This window comes from Sapajus apella, unplaced genomic scaffold (genome assembly GCF_009761245.1).
Source record: "Sapajus apella isolate SASKATOON/1434 unplaced genomic scaffold, GSC_monkey_1.0 scaffold100, whole genome shotgun sequence".
Taxonomy (NCBI): domain Eukaryota; kingdom Metazoa; phylum Chordata; class Mammalia; order Primates; family Cebidae; genus Sapajus; species Sapajus apella.
The window spans coordinates 5,843,428-5,863,110 of record NW_022437040.1 but is presented as its reverse complement, the minus strand read 5'-3'; the positions used below and the strand labels follow the sequence as shown (position 1 = coordinate 5,863,110).

Below are 19,683 nucleotides of genomic sequence, written 5' to 3'. Positions count from 1 at the left end.
AAGCTACCAGGTGATTCTCGTGTATAGCCAGAGTTAAAAACTAGAATGTGACATTTTTAAAGTTCTTTCTCTCTCCCCCTGATTTTTGCTTGGACTTGCATCTAAATACAACAGTTTTTATGTAATAAGCTAAACATAATCAGTTAGTATGATTATTTGATGCCTGTTGCTAGGAGCCATTCTACTTTATTTGCCTCCATGCCTGATATATATTATAGATGCTCAGAAAGTAATGAATGAATGAAGTATTAATCATATAGGTAAAATGAATGACATAAAGCTTTATCAGATTTTTCTGAAAAATCTCAGCATTGTCCTATTAGATTGCCTTGCTTCTGTATTATATGTACAATTATTCATTTTTAAAAGAGCATAATATTAGTTTTCCAAATGTGTTTCTCAGCTACGTATGTTAGCAACGACAGCCTTTCCTTTTGATTCTGATAGGAAGAGTCAAAAGTGACTGTTGACTTTGTTAATGTGAAATAACACTGGGATGAGTAATACTGAGCATATTTTTGTGACATAAGGTTCTTTAACTCTGATAGTTAATGATTATAACACAAACCAGAACACTTCTAAAGAAATGTTTTAAATAATGTTCTTTTTCTGAAGGTTCAAATTTAGGATCTCAGTTTCCTAGAAGTTAAAAGGTATATTTGAGGGGGGGGGGGTGTGTGTTTGTTTTTGTTTTTGTTTTTGTTTTTGTTTTTTGAGATGGAGTTTCACTTTTGTTGCCCAGTCTGGAGTGTAATGGCATAATCTTGGCCACTGCAACCTCCACCTTCTGGGTTTGAGTGATTCTCCCACCTCAGCCTCCCAAGTAGCTCCCATGCCTGGCTAATTTTGTATTTTTAGTAGAGATGGAATTTCACCATGTCGGTCAGACTGGTCTCAAACTCCTGACCTCAGGCCTTGGCCTTCCAAAGTGCTGAGATTACAGGCATGAGCCACTGCACCCAGCCTGGGGTTATATTTTGAGTATCGGTGTACTCTGCCATTTTTAGATTAAACATAATAATTAGTGTTTTAGTCCTAATAAAATAACATAAATGATAAATCTAAAAGCATTGTGATTGTTTATAATTATTATAATGTCTTGGCAGTTCCTGAGTTAGCATTCCAAGTACCACTTTTGAGAAACAATCTCTTAGAACCATGACATGTAATCTTATAATTTTCCAAGGCACAGATTTGAATAGTGTGAAGCTAGTTGGCATGTGAAAGCTAGGGACTTTCCTAGCTTACTGTTACCCTTCGCCTGTACTTTAACTGTCATTCCTGCTGGTTGCCTTGTAAGATGAAACATTGTTTTTCTGTGACAAAGGTCCAGAACATAAAGCCAGCTGCTGGTTCAGGTGTTGATACAAGAAAATGGTGGTTCTTGGCCAAAAATATCAAAGTTAAATATAAAACAATTCTCAGTAAGTGCTCTGAGAAGCCATGGAACAATACAGAGCTACTTATTTCTGAGCTTAATCATTCCTGGACTGCAATGCATTTAAATACTCATGTCTCCTTTTTAATACATGAATACATTGTTCTGGCAAAAAATTGAAACAGCTTTTTTAAAGACCTGTTTCACTGCCTCCAACCTCTGAAGTATCTACAGCTAGTGCTCGACTTAACGACCACGATTGGTTCCAACAGACCGGTCGTAACACGATTTGGTCGTAAGTTGAGTAGGCTATATGTACAGTACTGTGAAATGATGTTATAAAAACCTTTAAGTCATATTTTATCATAATTTTCTTTCATTATGTCATAATTTTCTTTGTTCATTTTATGCCATTTGTATCATCTCTACACCATTTTGTTTCTTATTTTTACATTCGTCAGGTTTAAGTAAAACACTGCATTACCAGTACAACTGGTTTAATATTTGCAAAACATAACAAAATTACAAAATATAGGTGCATACAAAAATACAAAATACAGCTGTAAAAAATACCATAGGAAACATTTTCCCAATTGCAAAACATATCAAAATTTATAAACATGTACAAAACATTTTATTGGCCGCTGGTGCTTGGCTGCGGATCGTTGATGTCGTCATCTTAGGCAGCAGTTGGGGTTACCGGAGTTGGTTTTTTCATAAACATGGTGAGCTTTGTCTGAATTGTATGTTTCTTTTTTTCTTCCTAAATTTCACAATACGGACGAAACACATCGTGCGCCATCCGTTCAATCTTTGCAAATCGTTCGATGTTTGGGTCCATTGCTTTGAAATGTGTAAGAAGTTTATTCAGTAAAGATAAACCGTCTGATAATCCCTTAGTGGTGAACTTTCTTTCTGGCTCCTCCTCTTCTTTCTCTGCTTCTCTTCTTTCTTCTTCTGCCACTCTTTCTTCTTCCAGTTTGATTAGCTCTTCATTTGTAAGTTCTCCGGATTCTTTGTCTAGCAGCTCTTCTACCTCTTCCATTTCACACTCCAAAGAAAGGTCTTTAGCGAGTTTTACTATTTTTTTTTTCCCTGAATCGTTTTAAGTTCATGTTCACTGTCAAATCCGTCAAAATCATTAACATAGCGCTTAACACAATTTTTCCAGATGCCATTTGTGCACTTTGTCGTCACAGCCTCCCAGGCAGTAGTGATATTCTTGATACACATCAAAATGCTGTAGTGTTTCCAAAAATCTACAGCGGAGCAGTCGTGAGCGATTGTGGTTGTAAAGTCGAATGGTCGTAAGTTGCATAGGCCGTAAGTCGATCAATACCTGTAGTTACTATTTGATGTGTGTCCAAGTCCTTTTCATTTATCTACTTTCAAACAATACGTGTAATGACTACAGATATGTGATTATCCTGTATATGTGCTATAGCTTGCCTTTTTAAATGCATGTTTTATTGGTACATATAAAGCAGGTTCCCTAATTCTTGGTTGCTATATTGTGTTCCATAGTGTGTTAAAGTACCGTAATCTATTTTTTCCCCCAGGGAAACTAATGCATTTATTTTAAATAACAGAGGTCGAATCAGTATTTTTTTTTTTTAAGTTTTAACATATACAGTCAGGTTTTCAGTGAACTGGTGTTGGAGCCTCATATAGTCTCTGTACAGCTAGTTCCACCGTTTTTCAGAGGGGTTCATCATCTTCACTTCCTTCTTCACGTTCTACGAAAGTTCCCAAAATAAGAAAAGGTTTCTAGAAAACCATAATCTGTTTAACTAGTCTGTTAAGAATGGCCATTTTTGTATATTTCTAGTTTTTTTCATATTAAAAACAGTGCTGCAGTTTACCTTCTTGTGCATAAGTAGGGACCATTTTTATGTCTCTAATATAGATGTTTAGAAATGGGTTGCAAGTTTTACTTTTGTTAATGTTGTCTATTTGCCTTCCAAAATGTTTGACAAATTGATACTTTTCTGTGAGTTTCTGATAATATTCATATCCCAGTACCCTTGTCTACTCTGTATTTTCCCCAGTGTTTTAATTTTTACTAACTACTGAGATAGACAACCTGACAGAAAATCAATAAGCAAATAGATTTAAACAGCACTGAGACCAGATGGACCTAACAGACATACAGAACACTTCACCCAACAACAGCAGATTATACATTTTTCTCAAGTGCAGGTAAAACACTTCAAGATAGACCATATGTCAGGCCACAAAACAAGTCTTCTTAATATGTTTATGAAGACTGAAATCATACAGTTCATTTTTTTTTTTTTAAACACATGGAATGAAACTAAAAAGCAATAGCAAAAGGAAATCTGGAAAATTCACAAGTATGTGGAAATTAAACAACACATTATTAACCAGTGAGTCAAGACAAATCACAAGGTAAATTAGAAAATACCTTCAAATAGAAATGAAAACACCACATACCAAAACTTATAGAAGGCAACAAAAGCATTACTGAGAGAGAAACTTACGGCTGTAAACACTTTACATTAGAAAGTAAGAAATATCTCAAATCAGCACCCTAACTTTATTCCTTAAGGAGGTAATAAAGAGAAAAGCAATCTTAACCCAAAACTGGCAGATGGAAGGAAATTAAGAACAGTGGAGATAAATAAAATATTTATTGAAAAACAATAGAGTAAAACCAGAATATGGTTCTTTGGAAAGATTATCAAAATTAACACACTTTTAGGTAGACTAAGAAAGAAAAATTAGTAAAATGAGAAATGAAAGTGGGGATATTACTACCATATTGTATGGAAATTAAAAGTACTATGAACAATTGTATGCCAAAAAATCGGTAATCTAGATGAAGTGGACAAATTCCTAGAAACACACAATCTATCAAGACTGAGTCATGGAGAGAAAATCTGACTAAACCTATAACTAGTAAAAAGATTGACTCTGTAATAAAAAGCACCAACAAAGAAAAGCTCTAATTGAGAAGACTTTAATGGTAAATTCTGTGGTATATTCTATCAAACATTTAGAAAAGAATTAACATTAATCCTTCTCATCCTCTTTCAGAAAATTAAAAGGGAATACTTTCTAACCCATTCTGAGAGACCAGTATTATTCTGATAACCAAAGCCAATATTACAGGAAAAGAAGACTATAGACCAGTGTTATTTCTCAGCTGCTGGCAGGTTAGACATCCACAAGTGGCAGTGACTAAACCAGCCTTGGTAAAAGAGCATCCCTGCTGATGGAGTACACTGAACCTTCATGCCTGGCATTATGGCTGCTGTGTTCATGGGTCTATTGCACCAGCACCGGAATCCACAATGTAAATCACTAGTACCTTAGAGTCTTTGGTAAGCATTAACATGAGAGACAAAGGTCCTTCCACTTTGTGACCATTCTTATAGGCCCATCCATATGCCTCTTCTCCAAAATTTATTTCTGCCTTCCCAATCTTGGTCCCTTCTAAGCTCCTGACCAAACATCCAAGCCATTTGCTACTGCACAGGAGCCTATGTGTATCTGTATGTCATGCCATTTCTCCCTTCACATAGAGTGAACAACCAAGTGCACTACTGACACTGGAAGTGTTTCCCTTGCCAGTCTCTTTAGGATCACCCCCGAATGGGATGCAGTGCAGTCATGGTCCATTTTCTGCTCAGAGCAACATATGTAGCTAATTCGTGTGTGAACAAGGGCCAAGTTTTTCTCTTAGTGGTTTTAGAGACCTACTCCACCCCTAAATGAGTAGTTGAAGGAGAAGTACCAGTGTAATATACTAGGTTACATGGCAGTCTGGGCCATGTGTTCATGTAATTTACGGATGCCCTTTGGTCTTCCGTAAGCCAATCACAAATGGACCATTTCCTTTGTATCACAGATTGCTGCTGTACCTCCCAACCTTCTGACTCAGTTGATTTGACCCTGTTTGTTTTGGGCACCTCTGACTGCACAGTTACATGATGTCCCATGGCCAGGGCCTCACTCTGACTAGGTCTGCCCCACACCTGGGCTGCTTTTCAAACTGGAGTCGTTTTCTGCCGTGGAAGGCATAGCTCTGCTCTGGAGCCCTAAGGCTCCGCATTGCAGTTCTCTTCCTGGCCTTGCCAGAGCATCACATAGCATCTTTGTCTACCACAAATACCCCAACCTTGATGTGATATCCCAGGTCATATGACCTGAACAGCAGGACAGTTTGCACCAGACTGGAAGACCTGCTACAGAGACCTCTGTTGCTCTGGGACCTACTCAAAACTATCAGAGCAAAATTCCCAAATATAGCAGATGCTCCCTCCAAAAGATGAAGAGTCCTGCTAGAACTGTGCCTAGGAGATGCAAGGTGGAACACCTGTCCTTTACCAAAGAAGGGAGATCCCCAGAAAGCCTCAGGCTGTTGGAGCTATTAAAACTTTTCCAATGTGGCAACCCCTGAATGTTTGTGGCGTGCGTTTGATTTACTGAGGTATCCAAAATACTTGCCACTTCCTATTCACCAGGTCTGTTTGCTATAAAGTTATTAATATAATGGACTAGTATGATGTTCTATGGAATATCCAGGTCCTTGTTTATTCCGTGACAGAAAACAGAAAATGAATAACTTCAGGATATGAGCAAACACGAGCTTCTGTCATTCCCACCTAAAAGCTAACTACTTTTGACCCTTCTTACTAATGGGGATTGAAAGGAGCACACAGGCCAGATCAGCAACCATAAGCATATAACAAATGCTAGATGATTTATTGGTCTGCTCCAGTAGACTCTACGTCTTGCACAGCAGCTAAGGTTAGAACTACCACTTAAGTGTTCCACTGTCATTTACCACAGTCCACCTCATGATTCTAGGAGGCACTCAGATCGGCTGAATGAGGATATAATGGAGACTATCACTTGTGCAGTCTGTAACTTTGATGGCTAATCTCTCCATTTTCTCCTGGTGTGCAGTACTGCTTCTGACTTACTATCTTGGCCCAGGTGTAAGGGGTGAAATTTCAGAGACTCCTACTTAGCCATTCCCACCATGATCCTGAGAACATTGGGAAGGTTCTGCCAGCTGCTTTTTTTCTTTTTTTTTTTTTTTTTTTGACTGGGGATGGAGTTTCACTCATGTTTCCCAGGCTGGAGTGCAATGGCGCGATCTCGGCTCACCGCAACCTCCGCCTCCTGGGTTCAGGCAATTCTCCTGCCTCAGCCTCCTGAGTAGCTGGGATTACAGGCACGCATCACCATGCCCAGCTAATTTTTTGTATTTTTAGTAGAGACGGGGTTTCACCATGTTGACCAGGATGGTCTCGATCTCTTGACCTCGTGATCCACCCGCCTTGGCCTCCCAAAGTGCTGGGATTACAGGCTTGAGCCACCGCGCCCGGCCCAGCTGCTTTTTCAAATCTTTTAAAGCAATTAACAAAAGCCAGCCAACGCTGCAATCATTACAATTACCATTGCTCCTTTCTTGATCATTTGCCACCACGACTATGTAAGGCATTGCCTCACTACTCTGTGTCTCATCCCTATTCATACCTGTAGTCCTTGTCACCATTTTACTAGTCTGTTCCAGAGTATCATCCTGTGTTTCTGATCTCTAGGACCAATCTCAGTGTCCATGTCTTAGCCTAGATTTCCTCCAGAAGTCAGAGCTTAAAACGAAGACTCATTGACAGGTGGTTTTTCTTGAGGTATGATCCCAGGGAATAAGCTGGGGAAGTGAAAGACAGGAGGCCTATGCAGTGTCTAATTAAGCTGTCACCACCGTGGACAGTGGGGTAGATCTTGCTGGAACCCTCTGAAGAGCCGTGTAAAATATACTGCGGACGTCTCCTCTCGAGGGACTGAAGAAAGGAGCTTTTATCCTTCAGCTCCTGTGCTCTGTTAGCCAACAGGTGCCTTTCGGTGTCCATTCCACACGCTTGAGGCCACATGTGCACACATGCCACACAGCAGCATCCAAGAAACCCAGGGTGGAAGACGAGATGTACAGTACAGCTGAGGCAAGGGACTGTGGGGCCACACCTGTGGGGAGCCAGATGCTATGGCAATGTCAAATTGGATTGAGGAAACAGGAGCCTGAGCACAAGACACAGTATCGTTTTGTCTTCAGTTTGGGGCCTTAGCTGAAGTTCAGGGGAAAAAATGTTCAGGGAGGAATCCCATTCAACAACCTATTACAGAAGAATAAGTGTCTTACATATACTGAAAGTGTTTCGTTACCTGAGATAAAAAGTCACCGCTAACAGTGCTGATACCCCATTTGATTGGCTACTTGTGTTGTCATTGCAAAAATGAACCATTGTTTTGATAATACCAAACTTACTAGCCTATGAGACTATTTTATTTAAAGTATGTCTAATAATGCTTAACTGGTCTGAACTGATGATTTTTCCCTCAAACCAAATTCTTAGTACTAAGCTTGGAGACTCAAATCCACATGTAACTTCATTATTAATTTATTTCATACTCATCTAGTTCAAATGTAACTCTTTCTGTTTTTAAGTTATTACTAGATATTTTGGAGCTCTGGTTTCTTAAAAGTTCCACTTTGCAATTAATACTTCCTTTTTAGTAAGATTTTTAATTTTATTTTTAACCTATTTTTAGTGAGATATAGAGTATATGCTCGGAATCTTGAACTCCAGAGTTTTAAAATAGAATGTAGTTTTCTTATATATAGAAAAAGTCTTTAAAGCATTTCTTGTGAGTTGTGGAATCTTTTTCATACACTTGTATCATTTTAAATGTGTTTAGTAATGTAGACATGAAGGCTGTACAAAGACTGAAAATACAGATCTTACTGTTCGTATTTTTCCACATACTAAGAGATTGTTTATGCAGTCATCTATATCATGTCCTTACAAATATAATTACAAAGTTGAAAAACAGGTTGACAATTGCATTTCACAATATCTCTTGTAGAGGGCAGCAGAGAACTTAGATTTTGTTTTCTCTTTGCCTGTAGTATGGCTTCCCTAGTCTAATTTCCAATTGCTTGTTATTGTTCCAGGTAAAATAAATAATAATAACTAGACCAAAAAAAGTTTTGAGTATTCCTAAGCTCTAATTTATTTCTAAATTCCAGGCAGTTTTTCACTTGTAAGGGGAGAACAGGTGGCCCAACACTCCTTTTCTATACAGAAGAGAAACGTTGTCTTTCTCGTTACCATTACATAATTCAGTTAAGTTTATAAATGCTAGATGTTCTACACAGAGAAAAGAAACGAATCTGTACCTCATTTATGCTATTTATAGAAAGTCATACAAATAGTTGCTGTTGGCCAGGCAGGGTCTCTCATGCCTATATTCCCAGCACTTTCGGAGGCTGAGGCAGGCGGATCACTTGAGACCAGAAGTTTGAGAACAGCCTGGCCAACGTGGTGAAACCCCATCTTTACTAAAATTACAAAAATTAGCCAAGCATGGTGGTGCATGCCTGTAAACCCAGCAGCTACTAAGAGGCTGAGGCACGAGAATTGCTTGAACCCAGGAGGCAGAGGTTGCAGTGAGCTGAGATCATGCCACAGCACGACAGCCTGGACAACAGAGCAAGACTCTATCTTTTAAAAAAAAAGGAAACTAGAAAACTTAAACAACTGGAGCTATTTTATCCTTTTACTTACGCTGTGTCTTATAAAAAGACTATACGGCAGCTAATCTCTCAACCTTTTTTATGGTTTCCTCCTCTATGAAGTATTGGCAATTTAGTGAACACTATTAGCTTGGGACTCTGAAGACTTTGGTTTTAAACTTAGGCCTACTGTTAACTTAGGTCAGCTAACATCTACTGAGCACTCAGTGTGTCCCAGAATATGTGCTAAAGGTTTTACATGGGCCATCTTAATCTGGACAGTGTGCCACCACAGCTGAGCAGACCAGAGTCGGGTCTGTTAAGCCACTGATTAACAAGTACCTTTGGACAAGTTTCTTAAACTTGGTCAGTCCTACTTTCCTCCATGTCTAAAATCGAGATAATAAGTACTTCATAGAGTTGAGTAAGTAAGATAATATGTATAGAACTCTAGCACAAAGTAAGACCTTAAATTTTTCTTCTATTTTTCACCACCACCCATTAAGTTTCCTCCTGAGAAAACTGAAGAGGATGAGTTAATGATCTCAGAGGGCCTGTTTAGCCCTCTGGTTTTATGGAGCACTGTGACAGGACTCAAGATTCTTGAGTCTAGCTGACCTTCCACATGTTCATCGTTCCTTTTTTGGATACTGTCTACATTTAGACCCCAAACCTCCGCATTCAAAATGAAACTAAGATTTTAGTGTTGGTGAGCTGGGATTTTTGTGAACATGGCTGTCATCAGTAGACCCTATTTGTTTTCTGTTTCTGTTTGTACATATAAAGACTTCTGTGTTTACCTCTTGTGTCCCCAGCTGAAGGAGAGATTGAAAGATACCCTTTCTCCTCATTATCTTGGTCTCATTTTTGTCAGAACTACGTGGAAAAACGGTTTCAAGAAGGACATTGGGTAAGAATTCCAGGAGAACTCCAAGCTGCTTCTTTCCTAACTCCCACTGCACGTAATCCTTTATTCCCTTAGAAACTGTGTGGCTGTAAAGTATTGGCCTTACTTATGCCATATTTTAACTGATGAACCAGACTGCTGGGGTCTAGCCTAGGCTGTTCAGATTAGAAATTAGGCTGTTCTGAGAATTTAGGCAGATCACTGTTTTTACCTGTAAAATTAGGAGTCCACAATCTCTCAGGTGCTTCTTCTTTCATGCTAAATGGAAGTGTCCTCTACAGCCATCTACTCTTAAGGCCAACCACATCACACATATTGCCCAGGACAGACCAGACAGTAGAAAGTAGATGATGAAACAGAGCCAATCTCCATTACTTTAAAAAATAAACTCAAAGAAGAAGGATGAATTATTGACATCATCTTGTGTATAAAACCATGTTTTATACAAAAGGGCAGTGGTGGTCTTCCTGCAAGAAATAGCACTGTCCTGCAAACCTTAGGCAATTACTTTCTATAGATTATTTGTCTTTATGAGTAGTCTGCGCCCACTGTTCTTCTGCATTCACTCTTCAACTCCTGTAGTTTGCCTCTGTCTTTACTGCACTGAAATAGCACACTTGAGACCCTCATTTAACTTGTAATCACTAAATCTGTGGCTCTTTTCTTACCCTCCTTACCTCTTTGCTGTAATTAACATTTTTTATTCCCTTGGCTTTTGCATTGTTTCTTTCCTTCTAACTATTCCTTTTGCAGAATTCTCTTTCCCTTGGCTTTCCTTCAAAGTTAGATCCTTGGACCATGTTCTTTTTTGTCCAGATTTTCTCTCCCAGGCATCTCATTCACTCCCATAGCGTTGATTTGGATCTCTGCATCTGACTCTCCAGTCTGTACTTAGCCTCCAGCCTCAAGTTTTTGTCCAACATTTTCACCTACCAGCAGAATATTTTCATTTGCATGTTTTTCCACTGCCTCAGACTCAGTATATCTAAAATGTAACTTAGAATTTTCTTTCAAAGCTTGTTCCTTCTTTATTTGCACTAACAGTTACCCCTCCTGTTTAAAAAATTGTAGGCATCTGTGACTTCTTGCTTATATCTTTTTCCTTTTCCCCACTGCTCCTACCTTAGGCAAAGTTCTTGCTACCTCATTGTGATTTTTGCGTTATGTTTTCAGTCATCTTTCAACCATCTTAAACACCGGTCACATTTGTATATCTTATTACAACATAGCTGTCATTATGCCTCTCACCTGTTCAGCATAGCCATCTGCTCCATCTTTACCCACATTTCATGACTTCACAGTGTGGGCTCACTCCCTCATCCTCCTTGAAATTTTCTCTTGCTCAAACCTATGAAAAGCATTACATTCAAGGACCCACAGACGTAACATTTTAGACCTCTTCCTGGTATTGTTCCCAGCCATGTGTTAGCTTAGAACACTACCAAAAGTGGTTTCTCCTCCAGAACTCCTGAATTTGCAAAAGCTGTCTGCCATCAGTTATCTCTTCATGTGGCCTATCTTTACACAGTGGTCTCTCAGCAGATATGAAGCCTATTTTTTTTTTTATTACCCAAGTATCTAGAATACTGCCTTTTATATAATAGATGTCTCTGATTCTAATAAATCCTAACAATAGAAACATTTTTCCAATATACAAGCATCGTTATAGTTTATAGAATAAATTTACCATTCAAAATAGAATAACGAATTTTGTGTTTAAAAGGAAATCTGCTTCATAGCAGGCCTGCCAAACCAACAAAAGTAGTGTTGTTCCATAGAAGAAAAGATATAGGCTAGAAACTTGGAGACTGTTACTGGTCACTGTCATTATTGTCACTTCACCTCTGTGAGCCTCATTTCTTCACCTGTAAAATGCCAGACTTCTTAAGTAGTCTTTTGACCCTGTTAGGACTAGATCAAAATCAGTTCATTCAGTTTAGAGAAGGACCCTGTTACATTATTACACATTTATATATATTATATATATTTGGAACAGAAATCACCTTTATGTTATGAAATACCTAGTACACAGATAATCAAGTTGTTAAAACATACTGAAAAGTATCTGCCTCTAAGAAATACTGAATTTTCAAATCTGAAGTATTCCAGTTTACCCATAACCTCACGAGAGATTTACTTCTGGAATAGAGGGAACAGAAGTGCGCCTGCTGTATTTACCCTGCTAGTCTTTAGAAAAATTGGTGGGAACTATTTAAAGACTTAAATAATTTTATAATTGTGAATATGCTTACATTTCTGTAAAATAAAAACAAGCGTCCTGGATAATTAGGCTTTTCTTCATTGTATACGTTGACTTAGCCCTATTGAATAAGAATTTCTATTTCCTTGAGTTGTCAAGTTGTTCAGGCAATAGCGTTTTATAGGAAAAGTCTGTCTGTGACTAAGCACTAGAGTAGATAACTTAGCGATTTGTTTTCCTTTGGGAATGCTTTTTAAATCAGGAAGAGAAGCTTCTGCCCTACTTGAACCCAGCTTCTCTCCCCCGCCCCCGGACGAAAGCTGAGAGGCCTAGGTGTGCCCAGCTGTCAGTTAAAGTCACGTGGTGGCAGGTCCCGCCCCCAGGGCCCGGTTGGCTGTGGCCCCGCCCCAGAGCCCTGGAGTCAGTGCCTGCTGCCTGCGGCTCTCAGAAGCGTTTGCTCCACCGCGCCAGAGGCATGGGCACGTGGCTGCCGAGGGTGGCCGAGCTCTGGGAAGAAAAGCCCGTGTGCCTCTGCCTAGCTTTGGTACAGGGCTGACTCGGTGTGGATTGATTGGAAAGGTTTGAGGGGGTACTTGGGAAGCATGGTGGCACATGATGAGAGTGGAGGTCTCCTACCTATTAAAAGGACCATCCGAGTCCTAGATGTCAATAACCAGTCCTTCAGAGAACAAGAGGTAAGACTTTAAGAGAAACATTAGGCAAAAGGAGTGTTTTCTAACTCCACGGAGCTTTTAAGATCTTTTAACAAGTCATTAACAGTATAATTTTAAACTTTTGATCTTTTCTTTAAAATGTATGTTCTTGGTTTATGTGCAAGTTTGAAATGTGTTTAGGGACTGTGGTCTAATTTTAAATAGCTTGTACGTAGCATAGCTTGAGTGTACACCGCTTTTATACAAAAGGAAAAAAGATTTTAAATGTATAAGTTACTCTGGTTACATTTGTCATGTTTCCGATGCTTAATATATTTTTTTAACTTGAATTTATATCATCCAGTCTTAGAAACTACCTTAATGGAGTAAGAGGAAAAGAATCCCCTCCTTGTAAATCAGTGCTAGTGGACGAATTGCTACTGAAGTGCAGTCTGACCTGGTGTCGGTTTTTCGTCCATCTGATGAGTTCATTGTATGCCACTTTTTTCTTCAGAGACCTGTTAGAATATTTAAACTAATGACTCATTCTTTTTACCCTCCTTGCTTTGTCTGAAGTCATTTTTTTGTCTTTATGAACATTTAGCAATATAAATCAAATACTTTGTGCCATTTTATGTAATCTGATTTAATATTGTGTGGTATTGTTTATACTATATACTTGCATACTGCATTGTCACTTTTGTGCTCAGAATAGTGTTCCTGCATTAACTGTGTATCTCTTGTTGGTGGCAGTGGTTTCCATCTCTATACACACGTCAAAACTTATCTAATTGCATTTTAAATATGTAAAGCTTATTGTATACCCCAGCCACGTTGCCTGTCGCGTGTACACATACACACACCTTCTAGTAGTACAACAGCTGCTGTCTCCAGGAAGTACACTTCTGTCTGGTGGTGTTTGGCTTTAGTTTCTGTGTTTTTGGTTTGGGTCTTTGCCTATGTGTCTCAGGTTTCTCAAAATGTATAAGCATTTCCTTTGAGTAAAGTAGTCATCCGCGGTCACTAGTGTGGATCCTGCAGCTTATCATCTATCTGTTGGGCCCATAGAAACCGATCTTTAGTACTAGGCATGGGCTGTGTTTCTGCCTCACCTTTATTCCTAAGTTGAAAACACTAGGAATGTTGTCCGGGTTTTAGATCTAGTGACACAGCTTTAAATAGTTTCGGTATTTCTAGAAAAGGAAGAAATCCCATGTGATCATAACTCATTTTTATCTTTTTAAAAATAACTTTTCATTCTTTTGATTTTAAAGTTTTTGCTAAGCAGGAGAGAAGATTATCTATTTATTAACCCAAAGAAATAAACTCAGACACATACTGTTTTTTATTCAGTGTCGTGGTATGATTGATTATAGAAGAGACCCTCCTAAAATGTTCTGTAACTGGCATCATTAGAAGAAAAAATTTTTCTATAAAATGCTGAATTCTCACCAGGATTTTTCCATGTTGCAGTTAGGTATAAGGGAATAACCTGATAAAATAAGTTATTCTCAACAATTTTCTGTTTATAGATATCCAGAAATTAAGGCACAAAATCTAACTACAAGTAGATTACTATCATTAATTAAAACGCTGATCTGTGGGTAGATTGCCTATAATAATGCATGTGACTGGCTAGCTAACCTCAATCATCTGATTAAAAATTAACCTAAATTAACAACATAAACTTACGTTACAGGGTGCTGGGTTATTTCCCCTCCAAGTGAACTTTAGCCCTGGTGAAAGGTTCCCTGCAGCAGAAAATTCACTGGGCATGTAAAGCTTGTTGGCATTCTTTGTTTATTCCCATGGATTTTTGGATTTTTTTTTGAGGAGAGTATGGTTCCAGTATCCCTATCTGTTCTTTAAGCTTGAATTTGCCATAACATGTTTTCAGCACTCCAAAACAAAAATAAACAGTGTTAGGAATGGAACTATTGGTGAGCCTTCCATTTGGTGGTGGTGCGATGGTGTGCACCTATTCCACTCACCCTTCATCGCCTCCAAATGCTGTGTCCGGTCTGTTCTAAATACTGTGTTAGGAATCTGTTTTGTGACTACAGATACTTAGGTTCTTAATAGTCAAACCAAGATTATTAAGATAGTTCACATGGACCTCTAAAGAAAACTACTGGCTGGGCGCGGTGGCTCACGCCTGTAATCCCAGCACTTTGGGAGGCAGAGACGGGTGGATCACGAGGTCAAGAGATCGAGACCATCCTGGTCAACATAGTGAAACCCTGTCTCTACTAAAAATACAAAAAATCAGCTGGGCATGGTGGCGCATGCCTGTAATCCCAGCTACTCAGGAGGCTGAGGCAGGAGAATTGCCTGAACCCAGGAGGCGGAGGTTGCGGTGAGCCAAGATCACACCATTGCACTCCAGCCTGGGCAAACGAGCGAAACTCCGTCTCAAAAAAAAAAAAAAAAAAAGAAAAAGAAAACTACTTTTGGTTTCAGCTCACATGGGCCAATTTCTAACCTGTATTCCAAAAGACATACATTTTTGTCCCAATCTTTTAGGTGGTCTGTGAATGCCTAATCCATATCACTTTTCCATAGAATTTTTCATGTATGATGCTTTTTTCAAATAGTTTATGTATCCTGAAATTAGTAGTAGCATTACACCTTTACATTTCATAATCACACTTTGTTAGTCATTAAAATTTTTCATACTTTTAAAATATATATGCTAAATGTTTTGTATTTGCCAAACATTCTTCACGTATGTCCTTTGAGGCAGGAAACTTACCACCATTCAGTTTCTAAAACCATGTGCAGAAAGCGCAAAGTGCCCTTTTCTCTCCCTCCCCCAACCTGTATTTCCTGAGTAAGCGTCATACTCACCAAGACCTCTTAGACTTGATAAACTCTGAAGAGTAGCATTTCCTTTGTGGAGAAGTGTGATTGTAGTTGGGTTTTTTAAAGGACTGTGAAACATATTTAACCACCAAATACCACTTGGCATAATCTGCCACCCTGAAGAGACTGCATCAGCAAAACCTGTGTTCGTTTCAGAAGTATGCTTTAGATATATTTACATTCACTTATCTAAATATAAATTCTGTAATTTCTAAATGTCACATAATTTTGAGTTACCAGAAAGCTGGTAGTTGGTAGTTGGTAACTGGTCCTATAAAGATAAGAATTGTTTTGTCATTAATTTGATTTTACATGATAAAATAGTTATCAAAAATTTCTTTCCTGCTAACTAAATTTTCCCTTCATAATATTATATTTTCTGGGAAGTCAAATTTGTTATTCATGAAACAAGAGTTAACCTCTTTTCCCAAAAAGCAGAACAGAACTTTCTGACAACTGCTTTGTTCCTGTGAAATGTCGGCATTTCTTACTCTGTGAGGTAATTCAATCTTCAGTCCAACAGGAGACTCTTTGTGCTGTCTTTACTAAATGGAAAGGAATGCTTGTGCTGGCCCCTGCACACGCGTGTGTCAGTCAGTCAGCACAGATGTACGTGGGGGAGGCATCCACACGTGCTCAGAAGCACAGTGTGTGCCATCTTATTACATATCACCAAGGTTTCTTTTTCAGTTCATTTATATTCAGAGTTTTACTTTGGAGTTGATTATTTGGTCTGAGGGGTTGGTCTATAACTCTGCCTCTTAAAGCCGTCAAATTTCTAAATTCTCTTTATCTACCAAGTTTCCTTAATAGTTCACATTCCTTTCTGACATATATGTATACATTTAGGAGCTTTAATGAGTCTAACTGTTTCTTTGGATATTTAAATTATTTACATTTTTTTCCAAATAACTTTTTCTGTCAGTTTATTTAAAATATTTTTTTACCCAAACCAAAAATGGTCAATATAGTCTTTAGTTGTTTAAAGGCTTTATTTTTACTCAGTTTCTACACCCCTTCCTTTTTATATGACTTTAGTTATGTCAAAGAATTTTTAGAAAAAGTTGCTTCTTCTGTTATTTTTAAATACCTTCTTTTTCAGTGATAATTTAAAATTATATATCCTCCTGGATTCTCATGAAAATTATTTTGTCAAGTATGCCACGGCTGTCAGAGGCACAAATACAAGTAGTTATGCTCCATAGACATTATGAGGAATAGACCTGCTAGTTCTGTGATACGGCATTCTTCATTTCAGTAACTGTGTGAGTCACCTAATGGATGCCTCCATTTTTCTAGCCATAAAATTAGAATAATGCAATGTTTATGAAGTTTTGAAGTCCTTGAGCAAGTGATGTGTGTGCGATATTATTTAAAAGCAATAATATGGAATCATAGCTATTTCTTCTCAATTTGTCTATACTTTTAATAAGTTACTGTTTGAGAATCTATTTATGAATCCCACTCTATGTAGTAAATAGACATGTTCCTAAAATATGTTAGTAATAGCTCAGACTTCATATTTGCCAGGCTTTGTTTCAAGCCCTGTTATTCATTTACTCTTCACCACAACTTCATAAGAGAAGTGCTACTGTTAGCCCCATTTGCCAGATGAGAAAACTGAAACCCAGGGTGTGCCCTAGCAAGCGGCAGAACCAGGATTTGCACCCCGTCAGATTTCAGAGCCTTGGAGCTCTTTTAACTCCTCCCTGCCTTCGCTTCAATATTTTTCAGCCCATTCCAGTGTCAGACACGTTTATTGAAAGGTTATATTTTCTAACTGAAGTAGTTAAGAATGAAATGATATCATGTCTGAGATTTGCTTTAAAATATTTAAGTAGGGACAGAAATGAAACAAATTGTTAGACCAGACACTGTGGAGGCCGCATGATAGACACATGGGATCCATTATGCCATTCTCTGCTTTCATGGATTTTTGAAAATTTTTATAACAAAAATGCTTCTTTAAAATAGTTATTCACCACATTAAACTAAAAAGTTCTGTTGGATTTGAGGATGTAATTTCCTTGTTTTAATTTTTCCCCTAATGGTAGTATTTGTTATGTTCTCAAAGTGATATTCAAATATTTGACTGGCCTTTCTTACTCACTTGTTTTAAAAGTTACTGCTGTGCAATAGAGTTCTTACTTTTTTGACAATAAAGAACTATTATTTTCCTGTTTCTGTATTTTACAGTGTACAAAAATTGTTTTGTGAGAGGGCTTTACTTTGCCCAAGTTTGTATGAAATCATTTCACCTAAACATACATTTACTGTTATCTGGCTTGTTTTCATAGGAGCCAAGCAATAAAAGAGTCCGACCTCTGGCTCGTGTCACATCGTTGGCAAATTTAATCTCTCCTGTAAGAAATGGAGCTGTCAGACGCTTTGGTCAAACAATACAGGTAAAAAGAGAGGAGTAAGAGTCATGTAGTCAGGGGACTTTCTATAGAAGCCTGGAATTTGTATTTTTCTTTGAGCTGTGCAAACAGGTTTGCATTACTATACTTAAACATAGTTTTCTTTTTGGAATATGCTAGTGAGGAATATTGTTCCAGAACAGTGTGTCACCTCATATTAACTTGCATCTTATATCAATGCATAGTCTTGGCTAATTTTTATTCCCAAAAAAAAGTAATTTTAGCTGATAAATATGTAAGAATGATAGGTGGAAACGGATAAATTATTGTTTTCTGCATTGAGAAATTCTCGGAACTTTAAAAAAAAGAAAATGAGAATAATTCTGTCTCTTCCAAATCTTATTTTGTCTTTTGTTCACCTGTTTTTTTTTTAAAGTCATTTACCCTTCGTGGTGACCACAGATCCCCAGCCTCTGCCCAGAAGTTATCTAGCAGGTCAACAGTCCCAACCCCCGCCAAGAGAAGGAGCAGCACGCTGTGGTCAGAGATGCTAGACACCAGCATGAAGGAGTCTCTCACCACCAGGGAAATCAAGCGGCAGGAGGTACCTGGCACACAGCACCGAGACTCTATTTATTGGCCTGTACTCTAAAAAGAACCCCGTTTTTTAAATATATGTGTTCCCAAAAGAACAGCAAACTGATGCCTATGATAAAACTAACTTCTTGTGTTTGAGCAACAATTCCTACTACATGATGAACAAAACCTAATGATGGATGGTGGTCAAATTAAACAACTCTAATAGAGTAAAATTACCAAACATATGGCAACTTTTTATTTGGGATTCCATTCTGAATTATAGTTTTCAGACTGAGTTACTTTTTAAAATGCTGTTCAAAACATCAAATAATATAAATATCAGTTGTATATAATTTTCCTTTCTCAAAGGAAGAAATGCCCTCTGATGTTTGCTGGATGTTTTTTAGGCAATATATGAAATGTCTCGAGGTGAACAGGATTTAATTGAGGATCTCAAACTTGCAAGAAAGGTCAGTAAATAACTTGTTATCAGATGCCCTAGTTTTTTAAAATTACATTTCACAAAATCTAAAGGATAGTTTTCTTAACCTTTAGAAGTAGAAAAATAGAAAATATCTACCAGTGAATACATTTTTTAGATGAGGTCTAGACACATCTCCTCAAATATAAGTATTAGTAAGAGTTTATTTGGGGATTAACACATACTTTCTTTGATGTGTAGCAAACAGGATCCATGCTGGCTTTTATATAATTAACTCTGTTTCCAAGTATAGATCCCTCATGTTTCCCTCGCATGATCTCTCCATGACACATTTCTTCCCTCTGACAGGCCTACCATGACCCCATGTTAAAGTTGTCCATCATGTCAGAAGAGGAACTCACACATATATTTGGTGATCTGGACTCCTACATACCTCTGCATGAAGGTTAGATGTGCCACTTAATTTTCATTAAGGAGTAGTAGTGCAAGTAATTTTCAGTCCAAACTTAATGTAGTGCTGACCTGTTTTTTAAATAAACCTGTTACTGGTCTTTCTGCTTTTTTATTACTTCAGATTTGTTGGCAAGAATAGGAGAAGCAACAAAGCCCGATGGAACAGTGGAACAGATTGGTCACATTCTCGTGAACTGGGTTAGTGAGTTGTTGACCCCAGATATGCCATGTTGCAGTTTCTGATGAATATGAGATTGATTTGATCCCATAACTGTATTCTACAAACACATAAGGCATTAAAAC

General features: G+C 38.0%; 1 protein-coding gene across 4 annotated transcripts in view; it reads left to right on the top strand.

Annotated features, from left to right (window-relative positions):
* Nucleotides 1-19,683, top strand: part of NET1 (neuroepithelial cell transforming 1) — a 47,768-nt gene that overhangs the window by 23,614 nt on the left and 4,471 nt on the right. For 3 of the 4 annotated variants that reach the window (XM_032258220.1, XM_032258223.1, XM_032258221.1), the window contains 5 exons: nt 17,844-17,951; nt 18,343-18,510; nt 18,893-18,955; nt 19,276-19,372; nt 19,502-19,578. In XM_032258220.1, coding sequence (XP_032114111.1) covers nt 17,844-17,951; nt 18,343-18,510; nt 18,893-18,955; nt 19,276-19,372; nt 19,502-19,578 — 513 coding nt within the window. Of the gene's footprint in view, nt 1-12,424; nt 12,727-17,843; nt 17,952-18,342; nt 18,511-18,892; nt 18,956-19,275; nt 19,373-19,501; nt 19,579-19,683 lie in introns of those variants that run through there. The other variant, XM_032258222.1, reaches the window with a different exon arrangement.